Source organism: Polyodon spathula, chromosome 7 (genome assembly GCF_017654505.1).
Source record: "Polyodon spathula isolate WHYD16114869_AA chromosome 7, ASM1765450v1, whole genome shotgun sequence".
NCBI classification, from domain to species: Eukaryota; Metazoa; Chordata; class Actinopteri; order Acipenseriformes; family Polyodontidae; genus Polyodon; species Polyodon spathula.
Genome location: NC_054540.1, coordinates 48,915,147 through 48,935,427, shown reverse-complemented (window position 1 = coordinate 48,935,427; position 20,281 = coordinate 48,915,147). Strand labels below are relative to the sequence as shown.

The 20,281-nt window shown below is 34.6% G+C and overlaps 1 protein-coding gene across 1 annotated transcript in view; it reads left to right on the top strand.

The window, feature by feature from the left end:
* LOC121318706 (protocadherin-11 X-linked-like) overlaps positions 1-20,281 on the top strand; it is a 315,082-nt gene that overhangs the window by 174,111 nt on the left and 120,690 nt on the right. Inside the window, exon 4 of the mRNA XM_041255664.1 lies at positions 9,823-10,021. Coding sequence (XP_041111598.1) covers positions 9,823-10,021 — 199 coding nt within the window. The remainder of the gene's footprint in view (positions 1-9,822; positions 10,022-20,281) is intronic.

Genomic DNA, 20,281 nt, shown 5'->3' with positions numbered 1-20,281 from the left:
TAACATAGACATAAAGGAGATAGCTGCTTCTGCATCCATCGCTCAAAGAATATCAAGGGGATTTGCAGAGCTTTTTGAGATATATAGTAATAAAATAATGACTTGATTGCATTATCGAGGAGTTTGGTGATAAAATGAGTGATCAAGAGAGGATTTATCAGTATGCATGTCTATAAAGAGGTATGTGGAAAATACAGCAAACAAGGGGTGGGCTGGAGATATACAGTACCGAGTGTGCTTTTGTAATTCAGTGACTTTTAAACCTGTTTTACTCTGAAAAAAAAAAAAAAAATCTTTAAAACAGCGCATGTAAAATAAACAGCGCATGTGAAAATAAATTGGACCTGACCGCCTGACAAGCAATGAATTAATGGACCGCTAAGGGTTAATTTCTGCATCGTCCCAGTTGCTACCTCTTAAAACCGACATTGTTTGATCTTTACACAACTAACAAAATACATGTACAATTTTAAACAAAGCTTATTAAAAAGCTTTTTTAGGAACAAAGTGAAGAAAACCAGTGATGATTTTGCCTTCATATGATGTTGAATTTCATCAGGGAATGTATGTATTTATAATAAGCTTGTATCTTGTGTTAACACTTCCTTTCTTACCTAGATATATCAAGTAAAATATTATTTATTTAACCCATAATAAAATAATTATCACTGTAACTTTTTTTTTTTTTTTAATGAAGTACTGTAAACTACAATTAATATTATAGGCACAGTATTACGCATTACTTGCGGTCCAATATACCTTTTGGAAAATAAGATTTTACAAAATACATTGTGTCCAGTATATGAATGTAAAAAATGATAGATTCTTTCTGTGTGCCTATCATCGAGTTTATCCTGCGAACAAGATGTGTCATCCCAATGAGATTGTACTACAGTTTAAATAAATACACATTAAAATAGTTTACCCAGAAGAGAAGTAAACTGCACCAAGATTAAAAACAATCTTGTTGTTAAAACATTTAATAATATTTACACATGCATTTTTACTAAACATGAACACAAGAGGATGGTTACAGTAGGCTTAAAGACAAGTACAACCATCATCTATTAAAGATAGATGCAAATCCCCTTAAACATAGACAATGTGGTTCATTTTAACAGTCAAATCTAATCACACTTACACAAATTAAATAACCATGAGGGAAATGTTAATGCAGTCTTAAAACAAGGGGAAACTTCTTTAGGAATCTAAAGAAATGACACTTGGGAAAATATGTCTTGTGCGGAGATGAAAATAAGACCATATTAACACAGCTCTGAGAATAACCCCCGCTAACTAACTTTTACTCAGTTCCACTTGTGCTGTCTAACCAAAGTTAACATCAACCTCAGCACAGACAGAATGTCTAATCATTTCTATATGAGTTAGTTTCTTTTTAAGCTGTCCACTTACCCATTTTTTAAAAGAGCTTAAATCCTTGTCTTAATAGTTCATCCTGTTTAGCTTTGGGACTAGCTTGATCGCATTTCTTAAGTTATTTTTTTTTATTTATATATAGATTTTATATATATATATATATATATATATATATATATATATATATATATATATATATATATATATATATATATATATATATATTATATTTTGAAGTAACCTGTATCTGATATATTTTTACATTTTCATTCTTATTTCTGCCTCTACTGACTAATATTTGATTAAAGCTTTGCATCACACCAGACTGGCTAGTATAAAGTGAACCCAGTCCTGAGAACGGTACTGTCTCATGTTCACCCTAATAATGGATTGTGTATATGTGCCAGTTTCTACAATGTCTAAAAACAGAAGCACTCACTGTCCATTGCTCCAAGTCCCTGGGTATATCAATGGTTGAATGTAGCGAGAGGTCATCAGGCAGACATGGAAGGACAATTTAGTGAAGCACTGCTTGGGATAACAATCCAATATCTTCAGGACATTCACTATAGTAGCTGGTAGTCAAGCAGTAAGGGTCTCTATATTATGAATTATGCTTGACAAACCAACATTTTTTTTTTAAATGTATTTATTGTGTCAGTCTGTCTGCAGTTCTATACAATTAGAATTGGATTAAGGATAGTTAAGTAGCACACACTACTAACTTGTTGGCATTCAAGCATGGCAACATTAAAGAGGTCATTTAATGAATCATTTTTAATGGTCATTAGTCGACATTTTTGTCGTAGCCCACCATTAATTTTGACCCAATATAATTTCAGTCATATATATTGGCCCCTTCTAAATGTGCATGTAAAGAACTATAAAAAAAGGACTAAGCAGTTATCTACAAAATTCCAATTTCAATCAATCCAATATGTTTACAATAAGTTTTACCTCCTGCAAAACACCACAGAACAGTTTAGTTTGACAGTGTTCTGACCAGTAAGTAGTGGGCAGTTACAATAAAGAGTAGTCATTTAGAAGCTGGAGACCTCTGTACACTGCCATTATTCAGTGTCTTTACATGAACATAAGAATTCAGATATTTTTCGGAATATATAGTTTTCCAAAAACTAATTCTGATATCAAAAGGCATGTAAACATAGTTCTACCAAAACATTTCGGAAAACACCACCTAGAATATTCCAACAGTATTAGAAAACTGACAACTGATATATCATGTAAACACACTTTTCAGAAAACGTATTCTGATGGTGCACTGTGTGTGTACTAACTTTGACATTATTCTCGAGGACAGGGTTATTCAAGTAACTATATTTGTATATAATGCATATGCTATGATTTTAATAAATCCCCTACAAGCCAGGGGATACAGCACTTAAAATTAGAACACAAAACAACAATAGAATATATTTAGCCAGCAACAACGTATTATGTGGAGAGCAGAACACTTTGAAAAGCACAAATGAATGATAGGAAAACTCTATGGCTGTTTTTCAAATTGCTTTGACAGCTGAAGTATTTTTCTCTAAAATCATTGCTTTATTGTTTTGACAGTACAAGAACTCCCAATAAGCCAATTACATATTTCCTCAGAGCCTGAATTGTAAAACAAAGTTGCATTCTCTGCATTTCTAATAGCATGTTATTTGGACAGTTGTGTTTATGAAGTGACTGTTAATTAAAGCTTGTTAGAAAAGCTTCAGTCTTTTTTAGGAAAGTTCCAGCTTGTTGCTTAACTAGTTCCTATGAGTTCTAACAGTGTTTGTAATGGTCAGGCTGTTTTTCATTGTTTGCGTTTACAAGTGACTGGGCAGTTTTGTGAGTGATGTGGGAAAGAGCTTCCAAGACCTGTGAAAACACAGAAGATTACCCCCACCACACTTTTCTCCCTGCCTGTGCTGCTCTTTAATGTGTGTCTGTTTGCTTGTTTCCCAATGCTTTGCAGCATATTAGTACCCAGTAGCAGTTTGTAAGCTAAATTTCTTAAATTGGTTACAAAGCATGTAGTTTGCCTGAAATCCGGAGACCTGGAAACACAGCTATGTATTATGGAAGTGCAACTTCTTTCCTGGATCAAACTCATGTTGGTTTGAATTTTGCAGTGGCTGTTTCAAGCAGTTGTTCAAAAGGAGGGGAAGAAAGGAGTTGGAATCTACTTTCAGGCAAACAGCTCAAAAAACTTGCACTGTCATGATGTTCAAGATTGTATGATTTTTCAGCTAAAAAAAAAAAAAAATGCGTAAGGCAAGTTTCTGGCAACTTGGTTGTGCAACTTTTGGGGGAACTAGTTTCTCAAGCAAGTTTCTTAGGTACCCAGCTAAAGTCTGATTGTATTCAATCAAGTAGATACACATACAAGAAATTTGCAAGTGAGTATGAGGAGAGCTTCTAACCAAAGAGAAACAAAGTTGTACCTCTGCATTGCCATTGGAGATCTTTTGCTAAGGCGTATCTGTACCTCTGGAGTAAAATAAGTGTCACGTGAAGAATGCTGTGTTTTGATTTACCCATTAACTGTGGATTAGGTCTTTTATAAAAAGGATCTCACTATGACTAACTGCAATCCCTTGCAGGAACAGAACAATGTATTTTAGGTAAATTGGTTAAGACCTTTCCTATTCTTTTAATACATCCAGGATTAGAGATTGTTTCAAAACACAATCATATCTGCAAACTGCAAAATCTTAATATAAATAGTCAAAGCATATTAGAAATATCAAATACATTTTGATCAACTCATCAAACCAGGCTTTGAATACGTCGTCATTAAAATAGGGACAAGTTAAAGTTTTGTAAAGGAAGAGTTGTTAATGTAGACTTGTAATTTTAATATAAAATGTATTTTTATAAACTACATCATATTCAAAGAGCCGTTAAGGATTAGGTATTTGTTTTTTGGTTCATTTTAAAGTACTACTTATAAAGGATTTGGTTGAGTCCTTACATATTCATTTAATGAACTGATGCACTGTGTTAGCAGATACATGTTTTTGGCAGTGATTTCCTTGTGTTTTTGCCAAGGTTTTTTTTTTTTTTTTTTTTCTGACAGAGAACAATAATGACTTTATCTGTTACACGCAAAGACACAGACAGAGCATTCTTACAAAGCTGTAACAGTCCCTTTGAGATTTTCAAAAGAGTATATGTTAATGATGTACTTGTTTATTTTTATACACTTGCTTAAGAATTGAACAGCATTTCCTGAATTTCCACATCAACAAATATAGGTGGAGCAGATTATTTAATGCAGTACATAAACAATGGTCTTTTCTTGGGGTATAACTGGTTCTGTTTTACAGACAATTTGACAAATTATGCCTTAAAAGTTTGGGAAACCATCCCCTAGCCCATTGCTAATTTAATATAATTCCTGCAAGTACATTATTGCTTGTAAATCTGTATTTTTATTGATGTTAATAATGTGGTCAGTAAATCATCCCATTGGGAAAATACCAGCAATATTAATGTATGGTAAATCTAACATTCAATACAGAGCAAGGAAGCTTGCCAGGTAGAAGCAGCAAACAATGATCAACAACATTATATTACATTGTTCCGAGAGTGGCTCACCTGGTGAAAGCATGGGCATGTGGGCTGCAGGGTGAGTCATACAATCAAAGAAGTACAGAAGTCGCTGATCTTCACTGGGAATTCCAGAGGGAACATCACACTGGCTCTGGTGCTCCTCTGGGTTATTGTTTACAACTGGCTAGGCACCAGGTGAGCTGAAGCGAACACCGATTGGCTGGCCTTTGTCCTCCAGAGACTGACAGATCGCTAGTTCCTTGGTATAAATAATCAATTGGCTTGGTCGTGGGATCAGAGGATAACCACTGATCATTCCTTTCTGTTGTGGGGAATTGCTGCAGTGAGGGAATGTAGTTTGTCATTATAAATAGGTCAAATTATCTGGAGTAAAATAATTGGCCTGTACATATTTATAATAATAATAATAATAATAATAATAATAATAATAATAATAATAATAATAATACAACTTTGTAATAGGCTTGGGTCATTACATTAACTGATTATATTATCATCTCTAATAAAGTTTAATCATTAAGGTAACATAAAGGCAAATGTCGTAACACACCTCATGGTTTCCTTCTATTCAGTTAGGATTTTTTATTTCCACACCAGCAGTCATAAGTGTTACTTTTATACCCCCTTTGCTGAATTAGCAATGAATACAGTATATTCATGTTTTTTGCTTTCCTCTTGCAGCATGTCAGCACTTAGTATAAGAACTGCTTAAAGTTTTTGAAGACATCTGAATGGGGTTAATGGATCACCCCCTGTCATTCATCATTCATAGTAAAAGAATAACATTTTGTGTCACCGCTGCTTTTGTAAGATGGCTAGCTCATTAAAATCACTTGTATAAATATGAGATGTGAAGAGTTATGTAATCAGGGAGATCAAGATATTTAGTAAGTAAGCAGTCTGTGTGGGGTAAAACAGGCAACACATGTTCTTGATGTTGAAAATCTGGCAAGGTTATGCTTGCTCAACAAGCTTCCTGAGGCCAAATGTATTCTTGCTTTAGGAACCTTGTTAAGCAAGTAAGATATCACCAAGTTTCTTGTTAAAGTGTGCCTCATGAGTTATTTATTGTTTCTACAGTACATCTGTACCCATCTGTGCAGTACTGCACCAGCACTGAGTAAAAATAGCTGATATACCTTATTGTGGTAGTGTTCGACAGTGTCATATATATAATATAATATATATTATATATTCTAATAATATAATATATATGTATACAGGTGCCTCTAAACAAGACTTGTTACAAACACACTTTTCAGTCGTACATTTGCTTCAAATAAAAATGTTTCTCTATGACGTTAGAAATGCCATACTGTGAAGGGTTGGCCATTTTCCCTACTGTTGACTTGTTATTCTCTTTGTTATATCTTGTTACTGTATCTTCCAAAAGGAGATTAGAGGTTACAATTGGGGAATTTAATACTGTGATGCACCAGGCATGCTGACCCTGTTTCAGAATTTACTATAAATTTACTATAACCATTTTACTGTAAACATTACCATAAAATAAAATGGATCTCAGGTTTAATAGCCAAGGTTTGAATCTATTTCTCACATATCATTAGCACAAGACCATACTCAATAAGCCCCTTACTGTTTCGCTAGTTTATCTTTTTTGTTCTCAATACTTGTCAGACTTTATTTTCTTGAGGTGACCCTATTAAATGTTTACTTATGGTGAAACCACGCTATATAAATTAGTTGGCTCTTGAACAGTGCTCTGCTTTGAGGTACACATTTTATTTAAGCACACTTTATAAATGTACTTGGTTTTTAACACTAAGGTACAGTGAAATATAAAAATGTACCCAGGGTTTGGGTGAGGTTTTATATTATGGACTTGATACTAGCAAGTGACTCAGAGCATAATGGGAATATTATTATTATTATTATTATTATTATTATTATTATTATTATTATTATATAGTAGTAGTCGTAGTAGTAGTAGTCATCGTAGTAGTACTTTTTAAACCCAAAACAAAGGCAGACAAACAACCTACACTTCAAAAATCATTAGTGCAGGAGTACACGCAAAACATGACAAACCACCTTCACTGTTAAAGTTAAGGTTACACTGCAAAACAATATTTAAATACAGTACAGAGGATAGCAGGCACAATGGAATGGGTGCTGGAATTCAGTACTGACCAAGCAAAAGCTGCATGGAGCCTAATGATGCAATAGAATTATGCTTAAGTTAACTTATTTAGCATAGTATCACCTTGTGAAGATAAAGCTCAAACAATAGTTTATTCAACAGTGCCCCCCATTGGATGTTTTTGTATTGCATCACTGGATTCATGGGTCTTCTGTGACAGTATAGTGCCAAAATACTGGTATTTTATGTCAACTATAGCAGCCACAGATGGTGTGGTTTTATCCCAATCACTCATATATATATATATATATATATATATATATATATATATATATATATATATATATATATATATATATATATATCATAGAAAATGATCAACTATGAAATGTGTTAATGTTAAAAATCAAGAGTTTTTTGTGAAGGTACCATCACCATTCAGTCTTTAAACCAAAAAAAAAAAAAAAAAAAAAACAATGAAAAGGGAATAAAAGCTTGTTTTGGAGGTTAAACTATATCCCTGAACCTCAAACTACAAAGAGTTTCTATAGCAACCATAAAGCAATCTAGAGATGTGTTTAAGATAGTATATTAAGATGTCACCAGTGCTTGGGTGGTTGATACAACTATAATTGTTACAGAAAAACAGTTCATAGTTTGAGACTTTTATAATGGTATACCATACAGCATATTTTTAAATACAATGTTCACCATCTCAAGCTCTTTACAAAATAGCAATCGACATATACAGCAGTAGGCAACACTGAAGAAGTGGGTCTTCGGTAAAAACTGAAACTGAATAACTGTTAAAGGTATGCATCGGGATGGGCAGAAATCCTATGAAATACATCATAGTGCACAGAACCATATTGTTCAGCCGAGGAGAGCAGGGTGGACTGTGAAAAACAATGAGCTAAAAAGGTAGCCACGAGACAATAAAAAGGTTGTAAAAATTGACTTTTGACTTTTGGGGCTGCATCGTCCAGTGGTTAAAGAAAAGGGCTTGTAACCATGAGGTCCCTGGTTCAAATCCTGGCTGACTCACTGTGTGATACTGAGCAAGTCACTTAAAGCTCGTTGTGCTCTGTCTTTCGGGTGAGATATTGTAAGTGACTACAGCTGATGCATAGTTCACACACCTTAGTCTCTGTAAGTCAGCTTGGATAAAGACATCTGCTAATTAAACAAATAAGTGTTAATTCAATATTGCATATAATGTGTGTACTGGCTCTTTTATTCATTGATTTTGCACTTTTAATTTTAATTGTCTAGATAAGGCTAGGAAGCGTTTCACTAGCTAGATGGATGTATTTTCTTTCTTGGATTCATTAGGTGTAGGTAAAGGTTTACCAGCAAGAGTCTATATCTAATTTAGAACCTTTTGTTATCCTTAATAAGCACAGAGACCATCTGTGTAAAGATGCCTAGCTTTTAGTTGAATTGAGAGTAACTGCCTACAATTTAATTTAAAATGCAACCTATTTACCAGGGCTCTTAATATCTGTCTCCCAGTTGTCTACTTTAGAAAAGGGGAAGGTTTGAACAAAAATGCTTTGATCAGTCATGTTTGAGAGAGAGAGAGAGAGAGAGAGAGAGAGAGAGAGAGAGAGAGAGAGAGAGAGAGAGAGAGATTGATTGAGATTTTTTTTGTAAAATTAGGTTTGGTTTGATTTCTCTAGAGGAAAGCTGCATTCAAAAAAGATGACCTTCCTTCTGAAGCACATTGCAACATCTTCAGTGCTGAATAACTGCCCAAGGCATTTCTTGCAGCAAAAAGCACTAAATAAGTGAAAGGACCTGAGCTCAGATCAGGAGGTGTGCTTTAACGAGATCTTGATTATTTCTCCAGATGCACATTGAGACCAATTAAAGTCTTTAAAAATAATCTTTGCTCACACTCCACTATTTTGACATGTGGAAGGTATGTGATTAAGAGAAGGCATACACATGTTTAAAGCAGGTTTCCCTAATCAGTCAATCAACTGTTTCCCAAATTAATCACTCAGGAATTAACAAACAACTGGAAAGTGCATTGCATAGATTATTATTATTTTTTTAATTGAAAAACAATCAAGTTAACATTATACGCTATAATGCTGTTACATGCACACCAGTGACTGTGAAAGACACTATATAAACATTATTATTATTATTATTATTATTATTATTATTATTATTATTATTATTATTATTATTATTATTATTACCTAATGGAAAATTAGGTAAGGTGGTCTAAGTTCAGTGCTTATTTGTGTCTGTGAAACCAGCCATTAGAATTCCTGTAATTATACAGATATCTTTCTGAAAAGTATTTTTTGATGAACACGGTTTTGGATTAGCTGCACCATACTGAAAATTGCTGTTTTCAGAAAACTATTTAAACTTTTAGTCGACTTTTTAACATTTACAAATACTTTTAAAAGATAGGGCTATGTCATCAAATTCATTCTTTCACATCTAGAAGTCTGGATTTTAAGTGTCTCAGGATGCACATTTTGGAGGTCTCAACTTAGACCCGTTGTTGCAGATCACTAAATCATTATCCAAATCTACCCTATGAAAGTCTCTGCTTGAGAGATATACAAGATTGAATGGCAGAGGGTGTTCAAGCCAGGATTAATGTGTGACATTAAAATATGCGAGGGAAAGTTGATCTGGCACCTGTGACATCCCAGATTAGTGTCACAAAATTATCCAAAGAAAAGAGTCAAGTCATTAGTGGACCTTTTTAGACGACTGAAAACTGAGGTGTTTTTGTATTTGTGTTGCAGTCTCAGCGCCGTGTCACTTTCCACTTGCCGGATGGCTCTCAGGAGAGTTGCAGTGACAGTGGGCTAGGGGACCATGAGCCCACAAGCAGTGCCAGCACCACCCAACCCCTGCCTCTCGGCTTCCCTCAGGAGGAGTATTACGAGCACACCTCACCCAACAGCCGCACTGAGGGGGACGGCAACTCAGACCCTGAGTCCAGTAAGTGATTCCTGCCACTGCAAGACAAATCAACTGCACAGCAATGCAAAGTCATCAGATTTAATACATCACACTAACATACAGAGTTACTAACACAAATAGGCTATTTATTATAGTTTAAACCTTGAGTCCAAGAGTACAGCTGACACACAACCTTTTTAAAATATTTTGAACAAAAAAACTAGGCAATGATGTTGTGTGTACGCGTTTTGTTGTTATTTAACCAAATAAATATTTGCAATATCCGACATAATTATGACATATTAGCCTAATGTTTATACATTTGGATTTGGGAATCCACAGAAAAAATATATTTGAGATCCCATCTTTATTTTGGCAGTATAGTGGTCTGCTTTTCAATTTAAATACTATGAAATGCACTTATTTTTGAAGATAGCTTATATTAGAAAGGTTTTAACTATTAACTACAAATGTTAATGAGTTATGTCCATAGTATGTTGGTATAGTCTCTTTAAGTAGACTAATTTTCAAAGCTATTTACTCAAATTAGTTAATTTTATTTTTTTTTTTATTTTATTTTTTTTCAGAAAGGAACTGCACACACAAAATCATAAAAAATGTTGTATTTGTCCAGTAAGGTTAATGTAGCAAACATGTATTAATGAATTAGGCATTTAATGAACTTGTATTTGAATATAACATATTCTGAGAAGAAAATACACTTCACAGAAGAACTGTCACAGCATTTGTTTATAACAAGCCTTTGATGTGATATGGTAAAAATGTTTGTCTAATTTCAAAAGAAGGCTCTACTTCTGACCACCAGTATTCAGTGGGGATTCAAAACTACCTTTAAAAGAGTCATATATTGTCCCAATGGATGAAGATCATTTTAATTAGAAATATGCTTGTGGCTCCTCTAAGGACGGACCAAATCAAAGTTAGCTTTTAGCGAACGAGAATGCGAAAGCATTCCCGGTAACAAAACACAAGAACAATTCCAAGTGAAATCTCGAGGAACCAAAACAAGCCCTTTTCACCCTTCGAAAAGCAGCTATTGATTGATCAGTACAAGTGGGTTGAGAAGGGGGAGTGGTTTGCTATTGCCCAACCAAATCTACTCAATTCCAGCTGTAAATCACATGGCAAGACTTTCACAGGATCAGATTGTATAGTTAACTTTTAACTTGTCGAAAGCTATTGCCTATTAAGCAAATAGTAAACAGAAAATAATTCTAAACATCCTGATATTTGCAAAAAAAAAAAAAAATACATTACATGCCTCCAGAAGCTGCACTGACCTCATATATTGAACATTTGCACAAAACACTGAATAATTTAAATGTTATGATTTACAGTATCAAATATTAGTATATGTATTATTCCTATTATTATCATAATATATGTTGTGTTTTTTGCACCCTTAAACAAAACACACACAAGACCACTTTGTTCTTTAGCCTACTTTCTTTTTTTTTTTTTTTTTTTTTTTTGAGTTAAATGTTTAATAAAGCAATGCGCATTATTTATTTAATACATACAAACAATAAACTATTTTCTACTCACAGAGAGGTTTGTTTGAAGCAGTGTCTCTTTCAATGATGGTAAAACTTTTTAGATATATTTTCTTTTATTTCTTATCTTTGTAGTAAGCTACAACTACAGGCGATACACTTTTTTTAAGTCCATGGACATATTCCACATCATATGTGACGTCACCTACCTCTGTTCAAATTATTCATTTCTTAAAGGCAAAGTGCTCCATTACATTAAACTTTGATTAAGCTCAAGGCTAACAAATGTAAACAAACTAGAATACTAATAAAGAACGTATGAATGTTTTAACCACTTTAAAAAATATTTACTTTTAGTTTTTAAGATTTGGTTACTCTCGTACTTCAACATGTTGGCCTACACAGAAACATTCTGAAGCCCAAATTCTCGGCATGTGAGAACACGCCCACCATCCCAGTACAACAGGGAGCACGTTTTGGCTATACCGTGTCAGCATGCCAACCGGTCCTTTCGAAACGAATAAATCTGTGTAAATAACAAAATGTAGATAACGTAATCCCTATGAAGGTTATCTCAGAAGCATCAGGATGAAGTTTTTAAATTTGCTTTGGGTTTTAGATAGAAGAAATAATAATAATAATAATAATAATAATAATAATAATAATAATAATAATAATAATAATAATAATAATAATAAGTTACTCTTTCCTGGACCATAGCTACTCTGGCTTTTGACAGGCAGACAGCCATTCCTACTCTGGCCTTTGAGGATAGAAGCTCCTTCCACTTTAACCTGTGATGACGGTAGCTCCTCCTGCTACATCGTGAGAGGCTCCAGCTCCTCCCTCTCTAGCTTTTATCCCATGTCTCCCTCTCTGGCTCCCTAGGCAGTGTCACCGGTGGCTGCTGAGCATCACCTGCAGATTTGCCCTTGTCCCCTTGGGTTTGGGCATCAGCTCTTTCCCCAGGGGTCCTCCCCCTTGGAATCTTGATCCCCTCCTGATGTCCCTCCTTGCCTTGGTGAAATACAGCAAATCTATCTGCCTCCATATGTGACAAGATAGTGTCACTGGCAAGACTCGTTACCAGCAGGAAGAGAGACTCAGACACAAGAAGCTGTAGTTTAAAGTGGTATTGCACATTTATTAACAAAACCCACAGAAGAAACAGTTCAAACAAAACCAGTAGTGCTTAGGCTGGGCATTTAGCCTTCAATTATACAGCCTGCACACATTTACAAACACACATAGTGTATCCAATCACCAAAACTCCCAACACCAGACAAAGGATTTCTCCTGTCCTACATACCGTCAATCATTTAATGAAGTCTCCAGCCACATTCTCACATGTACTCTGGCATGGAGGAATTTAACCCCCTCCCTGCCAACCGAATTCATAAAATTCATAAACCTGTGCTTGAGCGATCAGGTAGGACAGATGAACTAATCAAAATTCTGAACTTTGGGAGAAGAGTCGGGAACCAATGAAATGTCTCTGATTGAACAGGTTGGACTGAAAGTGCTGATGTTTTGAATTCAGAAGACATTTTGATGAGATGACCATTATGCATAACAGTTGTTATGTGAAAATAACATGTCAAAACTGATTTTTGACCAGTTATACGTTAACAAAAATATCAAAACAATCATAATTATGGCAAAAAAGATATTGCAAGAATACATACAACAAATCAGGAAACTAGGGAAAGTAATGTGTTGTGTTTTAAACCCTACAGCCTGTTGAGTAACGCTTTAAGCTATCTGGGGAGCTTGCGAACAATGGTGCATGCCAGTTGTGTTGGTGGATTAGTGATCTTGCGATAAAAAAGGCTTCCTATCTCATGTTAATCCACTGAACCACCTCTTGGTATATTACAGCTTCAAGAAGAATACATTAAATGACTCCCAGGTGCTTTTGACTAACAAAGCATTTCTGCAACTTAATCAAAAAGCCTTAGAGATCCGCTCTGAATAGATCTTTTCATTTTGTTTGTAATTCTAATTCATGATATCAGTACATTATCACAGAATTGCAACAGCTCCTCCTTAGGCAAAGGAATTTAACAGGAAGAAAGATATAGACTAATTTGTCTGTCTTGTGCCTCAAGCAACCCTACTCCAACCTGTATCGATTTTGGAAGAGGTGCACACTTGCTGATAGCACTCATATCTCTCTCCTTCCTCTATGTATTTTGGGACAGTTCAGAGCTTCAAGGTTTTCCAGCTAAAAAGTAGCTATACAAGCTTCCCTTGACATCACTAAGGAGACCTGTTGGGCAGCCAAAGGTTTTATTTTTGTGGGTGTATTATGTTGTGTGTGAATTGATGGCTTAAATGCTACTTTAAAAAGCAAAATAGGAAAATTAATGTTATAATCAGTACCGTTTTTGCCGGTGTACATTTTTTAAGATTCAGCGACCTCTTGGTGATTTTATTGTATCCACCCACATTCTTTTTCTAATGTGTAATCTTTTAAATTCAGAACAACAGTTTTGTCAGATCTTTTTGCCAACATTTCTTTTTTGGGTTTTTTATGGTATGCCAGCATTATAATTAACAGCCGGGCAGTATTTTACTGAACTACTGAACAGAAAAGCATCTGTCTAGTTTATGATGTTGCAAGGATGTGTGTACAAAGAATTCAAACTTACTCAAGGTATGATGGAGAACCAATGTATACTGCACAATGGAGTTAAATGTCATAAAGGTCGATTAGAAAAACAGTAATACATTTAAGAAAATAAGAAAGTTTACAAATGAAAGGAGGCCATTCTGCCCATCTTGCTCATTTGGTTATTAGTAGCTTATTGATCCCAGAATCTCATCAAGCAGCTTCTTGAAGGATCCCAGAGTGTCAGCCTCAACAACATTACTGGGGAGTTGGCTCCAGACCTTCACAGTTCTCTGTCTAAAAAAGTGCTTCCTATTTTCTGTTCTGAATGCTCTCAAAAAGAACCAAATTCAACCTTTTATTCCTGGATACCCCACCACTTATGCAGGAAGAAGCTTTCCCAGGACTGGGAAAATGATTTTCCTTGAGATTTTTCCTATCCCTATTTCATCATTTGAGGAAATGTTCCCTATATTTCCTTAACCTATGCCTGAATATTTGATTTTCACAACAACCAAATCTTTTTTTTTTTTTTTCAAAGATCAAAGCACAGTAAGAACATGCTTCTTGTTGGCATGGTTGCTCAAAATGAGAGACAGTCTGCATATTAGGAGATATTGATCTAGGAAATCAAAAATGTCGAAAGAACATCACACCATAAAGTATTTCTTGAAAGTATAAGAAGACTGGTGACTTCTCATCCACATATTTATACAGATGCTCAAAGCACTGAGCTATCACCCAGAGATAATGGTCTGTCAAGGTTATTTAAAGCTATAGAAAACAGACTTTATTAATGAAACACGGACTTATATATATGACTTCGATTATATATAGAATATATATATATATATATATATATATATATATATATATATATATATATATATATATATAGTTTTTATATATATATATATATATAGTTTTTAATATGCAGCTCAGAGACTTTGAGAAAGAAGTACTGTGGGGTGATGGCGACTGATAAACCCCTTCCAAGCACTTCTCCTAAAAAATATAACCCAGTCGTATGAAATTAAACAGCAGATAGAGTCTTATTCTGTTGACAGTTGAGAGATGAGTGTATCTGAGGCGTCTGAAGCCCGCAACAGTTTAGATATGACTTTATCATTGAAAGTCAGGCTTCTCCAGGAACAGCAATCCCTTATCTTGTCTGCTCGATTTGAAAAGGACGAATGCTCGGAGCCTGTCTCCACACCACTGTTTGAAGACGGTGTGGCGAGATCTGAAATGTCACCAGCTTTGAATAACTGCCTTTCCGTGTTGGATAATAGGTGGCCTTCTCTTCACAATGCATTTCTCCCTTTTTTTAAAAAAAAGAGAATCTGTATTAGACCACACACACTGTAAAATACAGTTCATATGACATTTATGTTTATGAGGTAGAAGGCCATTCAGTTTATGACCTTTTTGCATTCCATCATTTTGGCTTTATTCTATGAGACTGCTAGAGCTTTTATTTAATCTTTGAACAAATGTTCTCAGTGAAGGCTTTCTTTGAAGCACAATTTAGCCTAAATTGTGGTTATTGTGCCTAGCAACTAATTTACATTTCTGGGTGATTATTATTTTATTATTATTATTATTATTATTATTATTATTATTATTATTATTATTATTATTATTATTATTATCGTTGTTGTTGTTGTTGTTGTTGTAGTAACCTCCTTGTGATTCAGGGGGTATGAGTGAGGGCTCTCCCCCACTCCCGCCCCCCCATTATGTCTTGCCGATAATATCTGCTAAACCCCTATTTAAAGCCCAAGTCATGCACTTGCTCTCTTTCCTGCTTTTCTTCCCAATCCTCCCCTCCTCCACTATGCTTTACTCCTCTATTATGCTGCTCCACCAACCTTTAAGCTCAGCTGCTCTGGCTTCATCCTTCAACTGAAAGGAACTCCGTGAGACAAGGGGGACACCTGGACAAATCTGGCTAACTATCTTTGGTCTTCTCATTTTCTTACCTTTAGACTCCCCTTGGTGCAAATATCGGTTGCTTCCCAGCCTTGGAGGCTGATCGGTTCGGTCTCACCTCTGTGATGGTGGTTCAATTGATCTTAGTTGTTGTGGAGTTCTATTCCCTATGTAGGCCTTACATGCAGTTTGAAAGAAGTACTTTATAGTCACTATGCATTTTGATTTTAAATGATACAGTACTGCGTTTTCTATAGAAAACTTCCCCATCCCAACTTCAGATGAGATAGTAAATCCTATGCTCCATTCATAATGACTAATCATTTGGAAGAATCAAGCATTTACTACACAGTGTTTTCTCTATGATTTGCAAAACAGATGTACTGACAAAACAAATCACCTTCAAGCTTTTAGACATTATGGTATATGCTTTATACTGCTAATTTTACTTAGTTTTGACTTTTATAATTGCATTAGCCAGTTAGATTCAGTCCCTTCATCAAATATATCAAGAAACCTTCACCAAATATATTAAGAAAGTCATTAATGGCTAATTATAGACAATCTGTCCTAAGAAGAAACTAAAAATGTGCTGAGTTATATCTTTATTGGACTTTGACTATTCCCTGGAGATATTAGGGTGAAAGTTATTGATAAAGCTTTTTTTTTTATTTTTTTTATTTTTTTTTTAACAGCTGTGTACAGGCCCTGTAAACTCCAGTATGTATAGTAGCAATATTCTGTCTTAACCAGTTGCTTTATAATGAAGTGAAACATTTATAAATGTATAGTAATCAAATTAAACGGACTAACTTAACTTCACTTCAGCCAGCAGAGAATGTAAAACATGCAGAATTACCACGGAATTCAGTGGATTCAAATGATGCACACAATACAGTATTGTTGTCTGCCATGCTATCACAACAACACAAACACTAGCAGAGCCACACACTGCTGTAGAACTAAACAAACCAAATACACACTTAAAATTAGCAATACCCAGCTTCATACAGATGTATATTCCACTATCCATGATATTTACTGATTTTGTTGCTAAGAAAGGCAGGTATAATGAAAGTGTGGACGGGGTCGTGCATGTGACCAGCCTGAGAAGAACCTATTTTCATGCTTAACTAATATAATACATGAACAACTACAGTAAATGAACACCCAGTGTTGATATTATAATAAATACATTTAATAAAATTATTTTCGTACTAATTCTTAAAAGTAAAGGGTTATATTTTCCCATGTGCTGATCCAGTGCTGAAAATACTTAGATGTGTTTGAGTGGCTGAGAAGTGGTACAACAGCGAAGAGTGGCGCTGCTAGATCATTTGAACTTTACCACATATTCTGTCTGGCCTTGCCCGTTATTGTCTTTTAGCGTCGTTGGTCATATTTACAAATATTTTTGATTAACAATAAAGTTTACATTATATCAGCAAGGAAGCCTTGTTTTCCTTTCCAAAACCCCTCATTTCTAATTTCTAAATGCTATCTTGTTGACAGGCAGAATACAGAATAAAAAATAATAAAAAAATGTATAATCCTCTGGCTTTTGTCATTAGACAATTGATGTGTACATATTCATAGAGAGTGTGAGAGAGATTTTATATATATATATATATATATATATATATATATATATATATATATATATGAATTTGGTATTGTACTGGGACCCATGGTATGTTACTTGTGAAAATGCTTTGTGAATTAGGCCTGTATGTATTTCAGAAGCCACATATCCATTCATTTTATTGTGGTGTATAGTATACTTACTACAAAATTTGCCTTGTACCACTTTCATAAGCGAACCTTATGTAAGACTGCAGTGCTCTGAGTATGGCGTCCTACTTTTTATAAAGGCTGCAAACCCAATGCTGAAGACAGTATTAGTCATTAAGAGAGTTAAAAGGAGACCTTAATCTCTTGCATATGGCCTTTGATGTCAAGCTTATGTCCTGCTCGCCCAAGAACTAAATCTGCTATTAAAAAAAAAATGGCTCAATCCCATTTTTATATTGAGGTATAATACAATTACAGTCAGGCATCTTGGCCAGACTTTTATGGAAAGAGTTTTAATATGCACTTTCCCAGAGTGTTTTTCTTGGGTAATTATTCATTGCTCTTTAATTTCTGTTAGCAATTTCCTTGTAGTTGCAAATTCAGTGTACTCAGATTCTCCACTGAAAAGCCTACTTTAAAGCTGGCAAAATTGCATCTACCTCTTTCATCCAGATTTCTCACATAATATTCTATACTCTAAAATGATCTTCATTGGCACTGCAATGGCAATGCAATGTTTCTTTGCTAGACAGAAATGGTGGAAACAATAATACAGTTGTCCTGTGTTGTACCGCCCCCCTTTATAACGCCACCCTCACATACCGCCAGCTATTCTCTCTGAACAAATGTCACCAAAATAGAGACAGTTCTATTCTTACCCATTATATCGCCACCCCGCTGTCCACCACCCAAAAAGATGATAAAATGTCACTAGTAGACCTACTGTTGTTAAGAACTAGTACTGTCGTTTTAAAAAAAGATTAATGTTTTATTAAAATGACCTGGAGATACAAACATTTGATTTTCTTGCAAACATAGAAGGTTGTTTGTGTGTATTTATTTTGACCCTCATAATAACGTCGCCCTCGCTTATTGTCCGTTTTTGCCCATGGCCCTTACCTGCCGGTGTAAAGAGGGTTAACTGTAGTGTCAATGGCAGAATTTTACTGTAACAGATAGATAGATTTTTATCCCAAAACAATGCCAAGCTATATCAACATGTGCTTCTGAATGAGAACCTTTGCTAACGTATATCAATATGTGCTTCTGAATGAGAACCAATCTTTTTCCCACTTTTTTTTTTTGTTTGTTTTTTTTTGTCATTGCTGATAATGCTGTGATCAGCAAATTATTCAGAATAATACATTTTTAATGGATCCCCATGGTATTTTCCAAACTTTCCTGAAAGTTTTAAAGCTCATGAATTCAAGTGGCCTCAGAATGTCTCCATATTTCCGGACCAGTCAGGTGATGTGTCAAAAGAAAACAAATGGTTTGACTTTCATAATCTGCAATTTCAATTTTCGGGTTTCCATTATTCGTACAATTAGAAGCTATAATGACAGCAGAGTTTAATTACAGAGTCCTGTAAATCACCCCCACCACACCGTATCTCTCCCTGGAAACCAGCCTGCATGAGCTGTGACACTGACAGATGACTTCCTTTTTATATGAAACCAAAAGCTTCCAACTCACAGGAACTATAACAGAAATTAATTAGTCTTAAAAGTCATTAGCAGGGAAAGAAATTTAAATCCACTCCAAACTAAAAAAATATAGAATTGTGTTAATTTTATCTTATTATTCTGAAAACCTTGCACTAAATCTGTCATGTATTCAGATAACTTGACAGTTGAAAAATGCTAGTATTTAACCAAAAAAAGTTTAAATCGTTAATGAATATTGCAGAAAGATGGCAATACCACTTAATGCAAATGGATGGAACACAACTGAAAATGAATATATAGAACTATATACAGTCAGCACTCACATATCCGACCCTATAAAATTTGGACATTAGTGATGGTGTGTGACGCATATATGATTATTTAATTTCAGCCCGTTCCAACCCTTGTCAGTTTTTTAAGGGAACACAAAAAAAGATATTATGTCAAAAGTACATAGCTGAAAGACTGTGTTTTAAAATATGTAGACTTTCATTTAGATATACTGTAGTTGGTTTTGTTGATACAGTACTATATTTTCAACAGAAGAAGTATTTTATTTCAGAATGTCATGATTCTGAAAATATCACCTGCCAAAAGAGACGTCTGTGGACACGTGGACTGTAATACGGCTCATACTTTTAAATATAGTACGTATTGTAGCAGTATGTAAAATTCACCATTAACGACCCAACAGTAAAATGAAATCAAAATGTTATCCATGCACAGAACTGTGTAAAATGTAAAAGACAATGCAATTTAGCAAAAGATTAAAAAAAAAACAACAACAGTTTCCCAAATTAAAACAGTGTTCAAAGTCAGTATTCAAAATTGCAGAATATAGTGCTCGATAAGTCAATAACGTCACAGTTCACTTGCAAATGAAAATACACAAAAGCAACTAAAGATCACAAATTTAAAATCAATGCATCACAGTATCTAATATGGTTTATTGATTTGTTTTTACTGCATTTTCGTCATGTGAAATTGGAGGAAGCAACGTACA